This window comes from Nymphaea colorata, chromosome 9 (assembly GCF_008831285.2).
Source record: "Nymphaea colorata isolate Beijing-Zhang1983 chromosome 9, ASM883128v2, whole genome shotgun sequence".
In the NCBI taxonomy this organism is placed as follows: Eukaryota; Viridiplantae; Streptophyta; class Magnoliopsida; order Nymphaeales; family Nymphaeaceae; genus Nymphaea; species Nymphaea colorata.
The window spans coordinates 8,698,160-8,714,569 of NC_045146.1; the positions used below are offsets into that span (position 1 = coordinate 8,698,160).

General features: G+C 39.9%; 1 protein-coding gene across 7 annotated transcripts in view; it reads right to left on the reverse strand.

The window, feature by feature from the left end:
• The window catches only part of LOC116260470 (uncharacterized), a 39,008-nt gene that overhangs the window by 9,923 nt on the left and 12,675 nt on the right, over positions 1-16,410 (reverse strand). Inside the window, exons 1-4 of one of the 7 annotated variants that reach the window (XR_007574210.1) lie at positions 13,263-14,297; positions 11,291-13,144; positions 10,996-11,200; positions 10,437-10,892 (exon numbers count right to left, since the gene is read on the reverse strand). The exons of 5 other annotated variants lie outside the window; for them this stretch is intronic. Coding sequence is in view for 1 of the 2 variants with exons in the window: in XM_050079462.1 (XP_049935419.1) it covers positions 10,824-10,892 (69 nt within the window). In the remaining variant the exon portion in view is untranslated. Of the gene's footprint in view, positions 1-10,436; positions 10,893-10,995; positions 11,201-11,290; positions 13,145-13,262; positions 14,298-16,410 lie in introns of those variants that run through there. One more of the 7 variants, XM_050079462.1, reaches the window with a different exon arrangement.

Consider the following 16,410-nt stretch of genomic DNA (forward strand, 5'->3'; position numbering starts at 1 on the left):
AGACGTCTCCCAAACACAATGCCACAACCCACTGGCCTCTCATCTCTTATTCATTCTTAGTTAACATTATGGAAACACAATCACAAAATGACCAGCTAGCTCATGAGGTTGGTTCACTCCTCAAGTGCACCCATACCTCCAAATGCCTCCACACGAGGGCTATACATATAATTTACTTTCTTAGCTAGCCGTCATAGCAATACGGGTACAACTACCCTCCAAATCATTCATTTGCATCACTGCCCACGACAATGTGCATGCAACCAAACACAACATTCACATCAATTATAACATCAATCACATCTTTGAAAACCTTAGCCAAACCACAGAGAGTAGTCTCGATCTGTAATTGGGGTCGAGGAGACGCTCAACTCGATACCCCACATCATCTGTCCTAAACAATTATCAATTCTAGCATGCACATGCAAATGCGTCACATTTTCAAAATAAACTACTAATAACCTTTCAAAACAATTCATATCATATATCAAATCATGTGCATGCATACATACATTCATTCACAAAACAATCAATCAATTCACATCACAATCCTAGGATCCCACGATCCTCGGAACACACATTCACACAATTGCCCCAGGCAAGGATTTGCCTGGAATGCCGCCATAGCTGTGGCGCGCTCATAAAACTCCTCCAAATGCCTCGAGCTTCGAATCTGGTTGCTCAAGGTCGACCGGACGTGCCCGGTGTACCTCCAGACATAAGCAAAGATAAGGTTTCTACTAGTTACCTTACGATCCAAACAAACATAAAACAAAATCATTGAGACACATGTCATTGCCTCAAGAAGGTGTCGACGGGTAGTGTTGACCAAAAAGCCCTCCAATAGGCCTCCTCCTAACCTCTTGACGTTGCCACCAACGTCAAAATTCATTGTTTCGATCAATCCATCACAACCCAATTCTCATTTGCTTTCTTTAGTCGAGGCGTCAACCCCAATCATATCCAACTTACGTATGCTTTCCCCTCGGACTCCAAAATACATCCGTTCACAAAAGCATTTGTCGCGTGCTCACTAAGATGGTTTTAAATCTTCCCCACAACCTCGCAATCTCTACCATGCTTCCCAATTGCTTCGAAAATCAACACCCCAAGCTTAACCATCGCTTCTCCAACATAATCCTAAACTTTCCCCAAAAAGTAAAGTCGCTAACATGCATCCCAATTCATCAATTCTACCTTCTAGCATGATCAAACAATAATTATACGTGTTCGAAAGAAAAATATACAATAAAATAGGCTCAATTACGCCTTGCTCACCCCAAAACAAGAGTCTATACTGCTGCAATCCTTCCGGCAGCCACCTCACGAGTTAGAGAGGTCCTCAAACGGCTAAAATCATGCAATGCCGCCACCACAACACCTTCTATTCGCTGCTATGAAGAGAAAGATGCAACCCCAAACTGCAATTCCAATCCAACAGCCACAACTAGTGAGAAAAGTAAAACTATACTCAAGAGGAGGAGTTCGGCTAAGGGATTGATTCTGTTGGGAGAGGCAGGGAACAACGAGGGAGAGGGAAGCTGGGACAGAGAGAGAGAGCATGAGAGCTGTGAGTGGGAGGAGGCTGGCGGTATGGAGAGGAAGTGTAGTGAGAGAAGAGAGGGCAAGTAGAGAAGGTTCGAACAGTTGGGGAGAAACGGACAGAGGGAGTAAGAGAGACCGTAGAGGGTGGTGCAAGCGAGGAGCACGAGAGAAAAGAGGGAGACGGTCAGAGAGAGGTCGTGCGGTTGAGAGGGGAGACGGCAGAGACAGTGAGAGAGGGAGGAGGAGAAGAAGGAAGAAGGAAGAGTTAGGGAGAGGTTGAGGGCTTACCCAAACGCCGCCGCCGTTCCTTCCTCCGCCGGCCCAAGCGTCGCCACTGCACCCTCGTCCTCCTCCTGGTCTCACACGATCGAAACAGAAGAAAGAAGAGCGACGAGGAAGAAGAGGGAGACGCGAGGGAGAAGGGCCCTCGCGTCGGGCTCCTCACGCACTTGGGTTGGGGTTCGGATCTGGACCCGACCCGGCCCGCCTGAAAGACATCGAGCGTTGCAGCTTATGAGCGGGAGCTCATCCCGATTGCCCTTGTTGTGCTGAAATGGTAACAATTGATGGGGCGTCGGTTCCTAGTGGTAACCAATCACAGCAGCCTACGATTGTTTACAGCAGCTGACTAACTCCAGCACTACAGAAATGGCTGCTGAAACTCATGGGGTTCGAATTTGAAGTACACTACCACAAAGGCAAAGAAAACATGAAAGCAGATGGGGTTTCAAGGACAACAAGCATGCAAAGGAGTAGCTTTTGTGCCTTGTCAAAGTGCAAAATGAATTATGGGAGCAGATTCGCCAAATGCATCAGAACATGCCTGCGGTCTAGCGCATTAAGGTCCAGCTGCAGAACAGCCCCCTTAAGTGCTATGGTTATCAGTGGAAGGACCCCTATCTCTACTATCAAGGGCGCGTCTTCGTTCTAACTCCATCGGAGCAACTGCAGAAGATCAGAACATTACCATAGTGCCCATTCCTCCGGTCACGAAGTGCGGATGGCACCTGCTGACGCATGTGTTCTGCCTTTTACTGGCTCGGCATGAAGAGAGCAGTCAGAGAATACATTCATGGATGTGATGTGTGCCAGCGCAACAAATACGAGACCATGGAACCAGCCAGGCTGCTACAACCCTTACCCATTCCGGATTGGATATGGGAAGACACCTCGATGGACTTGGCGGAAGGACTGCCCCCTTCACGTGGTAAAACTGTTATTTTGGTTGTGGTCGATTGTTTATCTAAATATGCTCATTTTGTGGCCCCCACCCACCCCTACACAGCCAAATTTGTGGCCAAAGCATTTCAAGAAGACATTGGCAAGCTTCACGGCTATGTCACATGGGTGCGGGGTGCGGATGTGGCGAGACATTATTATATTGTATATATATCAGAAAATTTTAAATAAAAATTAACAAATAACCACTACAAATCAATAAGGATTAGATCATTAGAGTTCTAAGGATTGTTCCATCAACCGATTCAACAATTAAAAAAATAAAATGAAATTCGTCATTCTTGTCTTAATCTTTTCATCATTCTAAACTTCCTCCATCGATTTCTTGATTATCTTCAGTCCTTTCACTAAAATCAATGTCATCAGCAAAATCATCAAAAGGAATAACAGGATCAGCTAAATCCAAATTAGCAGTTTGTAAATTGCGCTCTCCATCAAAATCGAATTCTTCTGCTTCCACGTTCCAGTATTGAGATGATCCACAACTGCATTTGATTATAAGAAGAAGATTAAAGAGTTGAAATATTGAATTAACAAAATAACATAAACAAATATAGAATCATAAATGTATCATACCTATATTCTTTATCCTTTCTTGAAAGTAGACGCAAATTGGAGTGCACATAAACGAGGTCTTCTGCACGCTTGCTAGTAAGTTTAATCCTTTTAATATTATGTATATGAGAATATATGCTCCAATTCCTTTTGCAACATGACGATGTAACAGACTGACTAAGTAATTTCAATGCCACTCTTTGGAGAGTTGGCATTTTGATCCATATGTTGACCACCAATCAAAAGGACTTAATTCTTCATCTTCTCTTGCTATGTCTACATCTCTAGATTCAAATCTTCCTGCATTGAACTTTGAATAATCACTAGCTTGTTTTTTAACATAGGGATCTGAATAAAGTCTCTCCATGCATGATATTCTATTCTTCGATATCTCATGAGCTTGATTTGGAGGGACACGTCCAGGAGCTCCTTCTAACCATCTTTTTGAATAATATTTAGGATTTAAAGAATGAGCCATGCAGTGTAGGGGAGTATTGCTCTTACTCAATCAAAAGTCCAACTGATCGCCGCGTCTGTATTGTAAATATGCAGTTACAAACAATCCGGCTAAAGTAATAGGAATTAGACCTAACACGATTCCAAATAAAAAAACTTCAATCATTTCGATTTGTTGTCTTGTTTGAAAGGGGAGAAAAGGTAATATCTATCCCTAATCTAAATAATAATCTGCATCACCCAATAATCTCAACGTCCACAAATTTTCAATTGATGCTGGAAGTCAAAACCATAGAATACCTGGAATGGAATCTTACAGAAATCTGAATTTTAAAATTCTCATTTTTCTGATTTGATTGTTCATTCAATTAATTTCAAATAAGTTGTATCTTGCTCAGACCAATAAATAGAGTTGGGGTTATAATTGAAGCAGTCAGTAAAAAACCGAAATAACTACTTATCCCATTTTTCTACCAGTAATGAATGAATGCGATAAAAAAAGTCTGAATTATCTAGTACAATACATTTCTTTTCGTGCTTGAAAACAACAGACTGAATTTGCTCAATCATATTATCCCACATGGCTCATCCTTATCCACTTCCCTCAGCATGCACCAAATTGGTTCTGTGAACTCCAAAAAATATGTCAACCTGTCCTACCATTTATCATCCACAATAATGTTCTTGATTGCTTGAGCTTTAACCTCATCTTCAGCATGATAGAAATTCCAATCTTTGTCAGCCACCATATGAACTAATGCTTACTTTACTCGTTGAAAACTTTTCAACATGACGATGATGGATGCAAATCGTGTCTCAGCAACTTTCAATAATTTCAAATATGAATAACTACCAAAGAGTGACAATGGATGTTGGTGACTGACAATGAAATTTCTGATATTCTTTGCATCTTTTTCCATGTCTTGAATCCATGAAAATGGTTCATGTCCTCAAGGATCTTGTTCTTCAGTTGGTGGAATGCATATGTCCTTCAATGCAAATTCAGGGTAAGTGCAACACATGGAGGCCAAAAGACATGAGGAAACTCACTCATCAAACTTAAGCCAGCACTCTTACAGACAACAGCATTATCTGTGATGTTCTGCACTACCTTATCAGGATCAACCTCTTTGATGACTTCTATAAATAACCGCTTCAAATATTCAGCATCTTTGTACTCCCTAGATGCATCAACTGTCTTCAAAAATACTGGCTCATCACAAGCAATAGCAATAAAGTTAATTAGTGGATGCCTTTGAATGTCTGTCCACCCATCAAAAACAATTGATGTTCCAGTTCTATTCCATTTAAACTTTGTCATAGCCAATTTTTGTTCAACATCATTCTTTTCATATCTAAGAATTGATGTTTGTAATCTTTCTGAGCTTGGAGGTAAATATCCAACCAATTTGCTATTCGCAACTGCAAGCACAAACTTCTTCCAATGGGGATTTCTAGTTATGCTAAAAGGAATGCAGCTAGAATAGAAAAACTTACTGACTAGCTTATTTGACTCTGCTCTTCCACCTGACTTAAAACATGTCTCTAAAGTATTCTCACGGCCCTTTCGTTTCTTATCAACAACCGTGAGACACATGGTTTTGTCACCACCGCCTGTTCTCTTGCATTGATCAGCAATCTCTTGTAACTTCCTATACTCTCTAAGTTTGTCTGCAGGAATTTTGGTACATGATCGAATTCCAAGACTTGCTATCTTCAATAGATGTGCCTTTTACTCTTGTGTAAGATCCAACAAATGAACCCCCACAATATTTACACACAAAACGTACATTGCCACCACTACCGCTGCCTACGAATGCATCTTTTGTGACAACCTGAATTCCTTTCCACAACGGTTGCTCTTCGCTTGCATATACAGAACCATGTTGTGAGCCAGACCTTGATTGTGTAACATGATTTACACTTGATGAAGAAAATCCTATTGCTGGAGATTCTGACGTAGTAGTCTTTGCTTTGCCTTTGTTAGCCATCAAGTAAATTTCACCTTCAAATTTCAAACTGAAAATTTAAATGATAATTGATAAATCTAAGTCTTCATTAACTTTAAAGTTGCGAGTGGCACCGCAAAAACCACAAGAGGTTCAATCACAGCTAAATAGAGAGAACTCACTCGTAATTTAATGAAGGTTGTTGCAGTGTCACAAAAAAATAGACAAGCAACATAGGATGGGTGAAACTGCAATAAACTTCAGGGCAGCAGGTTCAAACCAGCCTCACAATCAAGAAAAAAATTTGCTACTCCCTTTCAGAATAATCAATACAGCAGTCCAATTCAATGAAATTGCTACGGACAACAAAATAAAACACAGTGTCAATGAAAGGGAAGCTTCGATAGGAATAGGAACAATCACTTCACCAAAATGCACAACAAATGACTAATCTAAACAAAACCGCACCTTCTGTCTTAGATACCATGTTGAAACTGTTACGATCTTAACATCTGCTTTTCAAACTTGTAGCATTTTAACCAAAGTTTATCACAAAAAGAACATTTGTAATGAAGTCTACAAACTGATATCAGAAAAGATAAAAGGTAGAACTTAGAAGAATAGCCTTTGCAAAGTATGTTTCTCAAACATAGTGATCTTCCAACAAACATAAAAAATCAGCAAGGCACAACAAGAGGAAAATCTATCGCTAACATGCTTGTGAACAAAATAAAAAATGCTACAAACAGAAAGATAGAAACAGAAATATAGAGTATCATAGGATGGGTTGCTGACAACAGGAAAACAAAAAAAATCATCAGAAATCAACTGGAGTCGCCGGAATGTTCAAAAGAGGGAATCGGCAGTAATTGGGCAAATGGGTAAATCAGCAATGGGCTTTTCAATTGAATGTTGGGAATGTCTAGTTCGGGCATGGGGATGGGAAACGGGGAACCCGTCGTCTAACTAGTTGGTTGGCCGGAAAACGCATAAAATCCAGGAAAATATAGTGTGAAGGGCATCGGTTGATGAGGGAGTTGAGTGCACCTACCTGAACCAAGTGACGTCGAGGAAGACTTGTGGCATAGAGGGACTGGACCAGTCAGGTAGCATTCAAAAATCGACCAAAGAAGACGCGATTCACGACAATTTTGAGAATGCTGGAAAGAAGATGATTCACGCCAACGCTTCGCCGGCGAGTTTGAGGACATTGGAAAGAAGACAATTCACCGGAGAGAACCACGATTCGCCAGAATTCTTCATTGGTTGGAAAGGAGCTTCTCACGAAGCAGAGGAGCAGTCGGCCATTGGGCAGTTGAAGGGTTTCAACGAAGAATAAAACTCTTGTTCGATGATTTTCAAGTTTAAAAAAAACGTTAAAAAAGGACATATTTGTCCTTCGCATGTCCTGAAAGCACCCGACTCGTCGTTGATCCGAGTCGGGTGTGCCTCCGATGCGCCGTCCATTTCAACGGGTGCAGTAGACTTCACTGGACAAGTGTTGACCGTGTCCAGTGCCATGTCCTGCTGCACCCGTCCGTGCACTCACACCGGTGTTGGTGAGGCAGCCTGTTAAACGAATCTGTGTGTGTCTGTGACATAGCTTCACGGAATGCCTTGGACTATCACCAACAATCATGACCCTTGTTCTTGAGTGCTTTTTGGAAGGAATACTTCTGAATCTAGGGTACCAAGCTTCAGCTGAGGACAGCCTACCACCCTCAAACAGATAGCCAAAGATGGACAGCGACTGAAACTATGGGCTGAATATCTTTATTGGGCAGAACTCACCTACAACATGCGCTAACATTCATCCATAGGGATCACGCCATATGAGGCTGTATACTGCAAACCACCGTCAGATATTCACAGGTACCAACCGGGCACAGGCAAGGAAGAGAAAGTGGATATGCAACTAAGATGCAGAGATGTTATTCTAGAAGACTTGAAAGCACACCTCGCAGCAACTAGAAACCGTATGGTACTTCAGTCTAACCACCGGCACCGCAGCCAGCAGTTCAAGGCGACTGCGTCTTCCTTCTGAGACCAGCACAGGGCTCAAGATTTCGACTACCAAGGAGATACAATAAACTGGCTTCTTGTTATGTAGGACCATATAAAATTCTACAGCATGTAGGGCCATTGGTGTATAAGCTTCAAGGGGAGCTCCATCCACGTTGTTTTCCATGTTTCCACCCTGCCCTCCACAACTAGCTGAACAGGAGGCAGCTAGAGCTCCTTGCATTGATGGACAGATTGCCATTCAACTCCATCGGAGACTAGGCACAAGAACAGTTACAAAGTCCGCAACAAAGTAACCAAGTGGCTAATAGAGTGGTCAAACTATCAAGACCTCCCTGCAACCCGTAGAGTCGGGTCTGGTGGGATAGTAATTAAGAATAATCCAACCCACTTTACACTGATATATCAAGGATGTAATCATGTAATGCTAGGGATTAATACCCTAATGAAAAGATTATCTTTGGAGGCTGGCTTGTGTTTTAACTTTTAAGTGTGTGTGTGCACTTGTTAGCTATCCCTTGTTAGCAGGCATTAACAGCATTTGTGTGTGTGTGTGTGTGCATATATACTTCTTAAGTCCCGGTCCACACATTTTCCGATTATTTCACATGAGTATTGGATTTAGCCATTTAGGTGCTTATCTCACAAATAAGGCAGAAGTGACAATCAACTCAATTTCAATGACTCAACAGGTTGGCAACCCTATCATAAGGAGTTTAGTCCCAAATTGAAGATTGTTGGCAATCTTCGACGGCTTATAAGGAGGTTGGTGAAATAATTGGCTGCCCTGGTTCCAAACTTTGTTGAAGCTAGAACCGGAGCTGTTAGGAGTAGGTTTGGATCCATTAAATTAAGAGCCTGGGCCCAGTGTTGGAGTAAGCAGGGTTATCGCATTTGGTACCAAAGCCAATTCAACGCTCGGATGTGGGGTCTCACATGCGCAAATGCATGTGCCTTAAGAGAGGTATATAACACCCTATTATAAGAAGTTTAGTCCTATATCAAAAATTGTTAGAAATCTTTAGGGGCTTATAAGGAGGTTGGTGAAATAATTGGTTGTCCTGGTTCCTATACTTTTTAGGATTGGAACTAAAGCCAACAGGAAGAGAGCTCAGATCAAACAAACTAGGAGTCTGGGCTAGGTGGTGGGAGTGGACTACCTTACAGGTTATCTAGTCATCATAGGTGGTATATTCCTTGAAGAAGAAGAGGAGAAGATGAACAGAATTTTCCAAAAAATCATTTTCTTTCATTTTCATTTTTTATACATCATACTGTTAATATCCTTCCTCAGTCAGTTTTAGAAGCAGGTAGGGAAAGGAAATAGTCCATATACCAATTTATCCTGCATGCCTTCACAATTGTGGAGCTGGATGAGTCTAGTCCACGATGGATGGATCTTTTGAATATCCAACAGATGGACGTAGAATATCCAAATTTAATGGACAACAATTTTTGTTAAAAGAAAAACAAAACACGAAAGTCTGATGTGCATAGATTGGTTTTTACAATCAACTTGCTTGGCTCATAAAATATAATCAAACATCGTAGTCTTCACAATTTTTTTTTTTTTTTTTTGGTTTTCTCCTGCAATTTTCCACATTCCACCACACCCATATGTACAAATAGACTTTTGAAAAAATGTTCAAAAAGCACTGTCCAACATAGATGGAAGCCAACCCAATCTAAACTTATATATATATATATGAATTGAAATTAGTCAGCTACCTCTCTGGCCGGATGGCTATATTTTTACTTTGTGTCCCTAAAAGCCATCATAAAAGGTGCATTTGTAACAGACAGCTGCTTGATCATGGTTTTCAATGACATAATACACCTTTTGAGATGTTTTTTAGTGAAACAAAATAAAAAAAATAACCATATATATATATATATATATATATATATATATATATATATGGATTTTTTTTTTTTAATTTGCTCAAAATCGTTGCAAATAGATACATTAACAATGGTTTACGTTGGACCATGGTTTTTTGTGGCATATTGTAACAGTTTATAGAATTTTCAGCAGCAGAGTTTAAAAAATCCATCTGGCAAAATAAGGCAGCCAGCAGATATGTGTGTGTGTGTGTGTGTGTGTGTGTGTGTGTGTGTCTGTGCGTGTCTGTGCGTGTATTGCTCATACTTGAGTGCAGTAACTTCAGCTGTCAGATAATATTCAATTGGATGGTTATAAAGACTGCCAGCACAAAAAGATGTTGCCAACTTAGAAAAATGGATATCCTCTAATTCTTTGAAAAGTTATTCTCTCTGTGCCTATGCCCATTTGTATTGTCATTCAATAATATTAACTAAAAATTAAGGTATATGTGGGTGTGGGTGTGTGTGTGTATATATATATATATATATATGTATATATATATATATATTAGTGCTCTTAGTTGAGCAATGTTGTAAAACGCGTATCGTAAGCCGTATCGGTCGGGCTTTAAGATACGCCGTATCGTAACGTATCGTAACCGTATCGTAAATTTTTTTAAAAAATTATTAATAAATCAGAAAAAATTTAAAAAAATTCGGAAAATTCATAAAAAAATTAGAAAAAATTAAAAATAATAAATTGTTCATAGAAAACATGTTTGAGATAATGATAGACTTATTATTGCTACAAACTTACGCGTTCATCATTCATAAACATCAAAATTCATAACAATAATACAATATCATTCAACAAAGCATAAGGCCATAAGCCATAAAGTGATAAGTCATAAATGATAAAACATTCAATCAAGTGTTCAACAACCATAGATTCATAACTCTTAAGTTTTTGATACATATAAAATGAAAGCACTCTTGACTTGACTCTCATTCATGATTCATCATTCATAATCTTCATCATCTTCATCTTCATCTTCTTCTTCATCGTCAAGAATTGGAAGATCTTCACCAACATATTCAGCACCAGCACCAGCAGTAGCAGACTCTCCTTCATCAACAAAGTCTTCTATTGCTTCAACTTCAAGGTTGAAGCATTCAAGATCTTCATCATCAAATATTGTAGCTGGTTCTTCTTCAATCCATGGCTCTAGATCGTCAAAATTTTCCAAACTGATAGGATCGAACTGAGATGTGTGCTTCCTTGCTAATGATTTTTCTAATTCTCTACATTAAATAAGAGAAAATTTGTTAGTATATAATTTCATATAAATATATTGTACAAAAAATGTAAAGTGTAAACATTAATTAAGCTATATGCCTATATTACCTTTGTTTCAACCTCATATTATATCGAACAAAGACAAGGTCATTCAACCTTTTATGTTAGAGCCTATTCCTTTTTTTGCTATGGATATGTTGAAACACACTCCAGTTCCTTTCGCATCCACTAGCACTGCATGTCTGGCTGAGGACTTTGACTGCAAAACGTGCTAGGTTTGGACAATCAAACCCATACCTATTCCACCACAAATCTAAACAAAAATATAACAAATCAATGTGAAAGTTTTAAAAGAATCAAATGTAACAAATGCAAAGTAAATTAAAAATTTCTATGTATTTACCTGGACGCATCGTTGTCCTGGCTCGAACGGCGGCAGGTAGTCCCATGTTCCGAAAACAACTATCATATAGATCCAACTCATTGTGCACAGCATCTTGTTCTGTAGAATCTTCCACTAACACATTAATACAATCTAACAAACCATGCATGACTTCTCTGTCCTTCTTAAATGTAGGAGAAAATCTAATTGCAGGATTTAGATAATAAGCTGCTGCATGAAGAGGTTGATGAAGCTGTCCAGTCCACCTTTTATCTATAATCTTCCATATGGTCATATATAACTTTTTCTTTTCCTTTAAGTTGTCTCGAATTGCCTCTTTTGCTTTGTCCATAGCGTCATAAAAGTACCCTATAAAAGGTCTGTCCTCGCTGTCAGCCAACCTGAGAACCTTAACTAATGGAACACAAACCTTCAATAGCTTCACGCATGATTCCCAAAATACGTTATTGAATATAATATCCACAACTAAAGAAGCATTTCTTTTATGAGCATGTGGATATGCAGCCCATTCTTCACTAGCAAACATCTGTCTCAAAGGAGTTCTTTGTTTCACCACACTCTGCACAGTCAATACATTTGTGGCAAATCTAGTTTGTGCAGGTCGTATTAATTCAACTCCTTTTGTAAATTTTCTCATCAAACTCAATACATATGCATGATTATAGATAAATTTTGTTACCTCTTGACATTGGTCAATGGCTGATTTCATATCATGCATCTCATTAAGATCTTGAAGCATTAAATTAACACAATGAGTGGCACATGGACTCCAATAAAATGTTCTATACTTTTGAAATAACAAATCTCCTGCAGCTCTATAATTTGCAGCATTATCTGTAATAAACTGTACAATGTTTGCAGGTCCAACTTCTTGTACGACATTATCAAAAACATTGAATAAAATCTCAGCAGTCTTAGGAACATCAGACAAGTCAAGAGATTTCAAGAACATTGTACCTTTAGGACAATAAACAAGAAAATTTACAAGTGTTCTTAACCTTGTATCAGCCCAACCATCTGACATAATGGAGCAACCTGTTTCCTTCCAACATAATTTCAACTCATCGCAATGCTCAGACACTTCTTTGACTGAATCCTGAAGAATTTTGCCCCTCAACTGATGATATGATGGCATTTTGAATCCGGGGCCTATAGAAGCAATTGCATCTGCCATGGCTTGGAATTGAAAAGAATTAGCTGCATTGAATGGAATACAGGCATCATAAAACCATTTCCCTACCTGCTTTTGTGCATGATATAGCATATCTTTAGATGTCATAGCAGCACGAATCTGCGGCTGACCACCTGGGCTGGTATATGAAGGGAAAAAACTCTTAATAGAGCCAACACTAGACCTACCAATAGGAACTCTACCACTAGGTGGTCGCATACCACGCCTGGCCCTAACATCTGTTGTGTCTCTCCTCTTCCTTCCCGTTATGCCAGATCGACCTCCTTCATACATAATCCCTTTTCCTCTACGATCTCTACCTCTTGAGGTCTCCAAATCTGTTCTTAGACTGCTATCGTCTTCATCATCACATTCATAAGCTTCTTCCTCTTCTTTTTCATCTTCCAAAGGCACATTATAGCCTACATCTGCATCTTCAATTTCTTTTTGTATTCAATTTTGACGTAAAGCATGAAGCATATCTAAACATTGTTGACGCACAAGTGGAGGCAAAGGTTTGTTTGGTCCTCCAACACAAGGAGACACATTTGTGGAGGTCCCTGCCAAATGGTGTTTCATTCTAATAATCCCTCCTGAAAGTGTATTCCCACAGAAGCCACATTTGAGTTTCAAACGGTTATTCTCCTTCACCCTTTCGCACCATTGCCATGTAGGATCCATATCTTCAAAAAAAAAAACGAAATCCTATGGTAAACTTAATGAAAAACACTCAAAGTCTTCAAATCTACGATTATACAGTAAAAAATTAAGAATACATGGTAAGAACATGAGATTTCATACCTTACGAAGAAGAAATGTCTGAAATGAAGAAAACCCCTTTCCTTCCCACGAAAATCAAGCACCCACGCACAAATCGACCACTTAATCTTCGATTTGACGATGAAAATCAAGTTTTTCACGGTGAAAATGAACGATCGCCCTCCCTCACGGCACTATCCAAGCGTTAGAAATGAAGAACGGAAGAAAAATTTGAAAAAGAAGCCGAATAAGTAGGTCTCGGCCCCCTTTTGCGTTTTTAGGCCGTATCGTACGATACGTGCGATACAGAGCCGATACACCCCCTTTTTACGATACGGGGGGTGTATCGTATCGTTTTCTTCAAACCATACGATACGTATCGTACGATACGGGGTCGTATCGTACGATACGTACAACATTGTAGTTGAGTGCACTGACTTCAGCTTCAGCTGTCTGATAATATTCAATTGGATGGTTATAATAAAGACTGCCAGCACAAAAAGAAGTAAGTTAGAGAAATAACTATCATTTAATTCTGTTAAAATATATTGTAATGGGGAACCGGGTCCATATCTGGACCCGGTCCTATGGGGCACGGGTACTGAGGCTGGCTCGGTACCCTAGGCGGCACTCTTTCTCTCCCTCCTATATATTCTTCACTTACGTGTAATTGTTAAGTTAAGTGAATATTATTTTCTCTCTCCTAGGGTTGCGGTTTGCCCCTAGGTCAGAGCTTCCCCGTGGTTTTTCACCTTTCAGATGTTTTCCACGTATATCGTGTGTTCTTTCTCTGCTCTCTCCTTGTGGTTCGTGTTTCTACATGGTATCAAAGCCAACGCGTGTGAGATCGTTGGTGTGCGAGTAGTGTTTTAAGCCGCCGCTGTCACTGTTCCCAGCGCTGCCGCAGTCCAGGTACGCCGCCGCCGTCGCTGTTCCCAGCGCTGCCGCCGTCCAGCACCGCCGCCGCCGGTGTGTTTTTTTTTTCTCTTCCGCTGTCATCCAGCACTGCCATCGTCGTCGTTCCCAACGCCGCCGCCGACTGTATTTTTTCCAATGTTGTACGTATCGTACGATACGACCCTGTATCGTACGATATGTATCGTCTCGTTTGAAAAAAACGGTACGATACACCCCCCGTATCGTAAAAAGGGGGTGTATCTGCCCTGTATCGCACGTATCGTACGATACAGGGCCTGTATCGTACGATACGGGGCGATACACCCCGTATCGTACGATACGGCCTAAAAACGAAAAAGGGGGCCGAGACCTACTTATTCGGCTTCTTTTTCAAATTTTTCTTCCGTTCTTCATTTCTAACGCTTGGATAGTGCCGTGAGGGAGGGCGATCGTTCATTTTCACCGTGAAAAACTTGATTTTCATCGTCAAATCGAAGATTAAGTGGTCGATTTGTGCGTGGGTGCTTGATTTTCGTGGGAAGGAAAGGGGTTTTCTTCATTTCAGACATTTCTTCTTCGTAAGGTATGAAAAGAAGCTTATGAATGTGATGATGAAGACGATAGCAGTCTAAGAATAGATTTGGAGACCTCAAGAGGTAGAGATCGTAGAGGAAAAGGGATTATGTATGAAAGAGGTCGATCTGGCATAACGGGAAGGAAGAGGAGAGGCACAACAGATGTTAGGGCCAGGCGTGGTATGCGACCACCTAGTGGTAGAGTTCCTACTGGTAGGTCTAGTGTTGGCTCTATTAAGAGTTTTTTCCCTTCATATACCAGCCCAGGTGGTCAGCCGCATATTCGTGCTGCTATGACATCTAAAGACATGCTATATCATGCACAAAAGCAGGTAGGGAAATGGTTTTATGATGCATGTATTCCATTTAATGCAGCTAATTCTTTTCAATTCCAAGCCATGGCAGATGCAATTGCTTCTATAGGCCCCGGATTCAAAATGCCATCATATCATCAGTTGAGGGGCAAAATTCTTCAGCATACAGTCAAAGAAGTGTCTGAGCATTGCGATGAGTTGAAATTATGTTGGAAGGAAACAGGTTGCTCCATTATGTCAGATGGTTGGACTGATACAAGGTCAAGAACACTTGTAAATTTTCTTGTTTATTGCCCTAAAGGTACAATGTTCTTGAAATTTCTTGACTTGTCTGATGTTCCTAAAACTGCTGAGATTTTATTCAATGTTTTTGATAATGCCGTACAAGAAGTTGGACCTGCAAACATTGTACAGTTTATTACAGATAATGCTGCAAATTATAGAGCTGCAGGAGATTTGTTATTTCAAAAGTATAGAACATTTTATTGGAGTCCATGTGCCACTCATTGTGTTAATTTAATGCTTCAAGATCTTAATGAGATGCATGATATGAAATCAGCCATTGACCAATGTCAAGAGGTAACAAAATTTATCTATAATCATGCATATGTATTGAGTTTGATGAGAAAATTTACAAAATGAGTTGAATTAATACAACCTGCACAAACTAGATTTGCCACAAATGTATTGACTGTGCAGAGTGTGGTGAAACAAAGAACTCCTTTGAGACAGATGTTTGCTAGTGAAGAATGGGTTGCATATCCACATGCTCATAAAAGAAATGCTTCTTTAGTTGTGGATATTATATTCAATAACGTATTTTGGGAATCATGCGTGAAGCTATTGAAGGTTTGTGTTCCATTAGTTAAGGTTCTCAGGTTGGCTGACAGCGAGGACAGACCTTCCATAGGGTACTTATATGAGGCTATGGACAAAGCAAAAGAGGCAATTCGAGACAACTTAAAGGAAAAGAAAAAGTTATATATGACCATATGGAAGATTATAGATAAAAGGTGGACTGGACAGCTTCATCAACCTCTTCATGCAGCAGCTTATTATCTAAATCCTGCAATTAGATTTTCTCCTACATTTAAGAAGGACAGAGAAGTCATGCATGGTTTGTTAGATTGTATTAATGTGTTAGTGGAAGATTCTACAGAACAAGATGCTGTGCACAATGAGTTGGATCTATATGATAGTTGTTTTCGGAACATGGGACTACCTGCCGCCGTTCGAGCCAGGACAACGATGCGTCCAGGTAAATACATAGAAATTTTTAATTTACTTTGCATTTGTTACATTTGATTCTTTTAAAACTTTCACATTGATTTGTTATATTTTTGTTTAGATTTGTGGTGGAATAGGTATGGGTTTGATTGTCCAAACCTAGCACGTTTTGCAGTC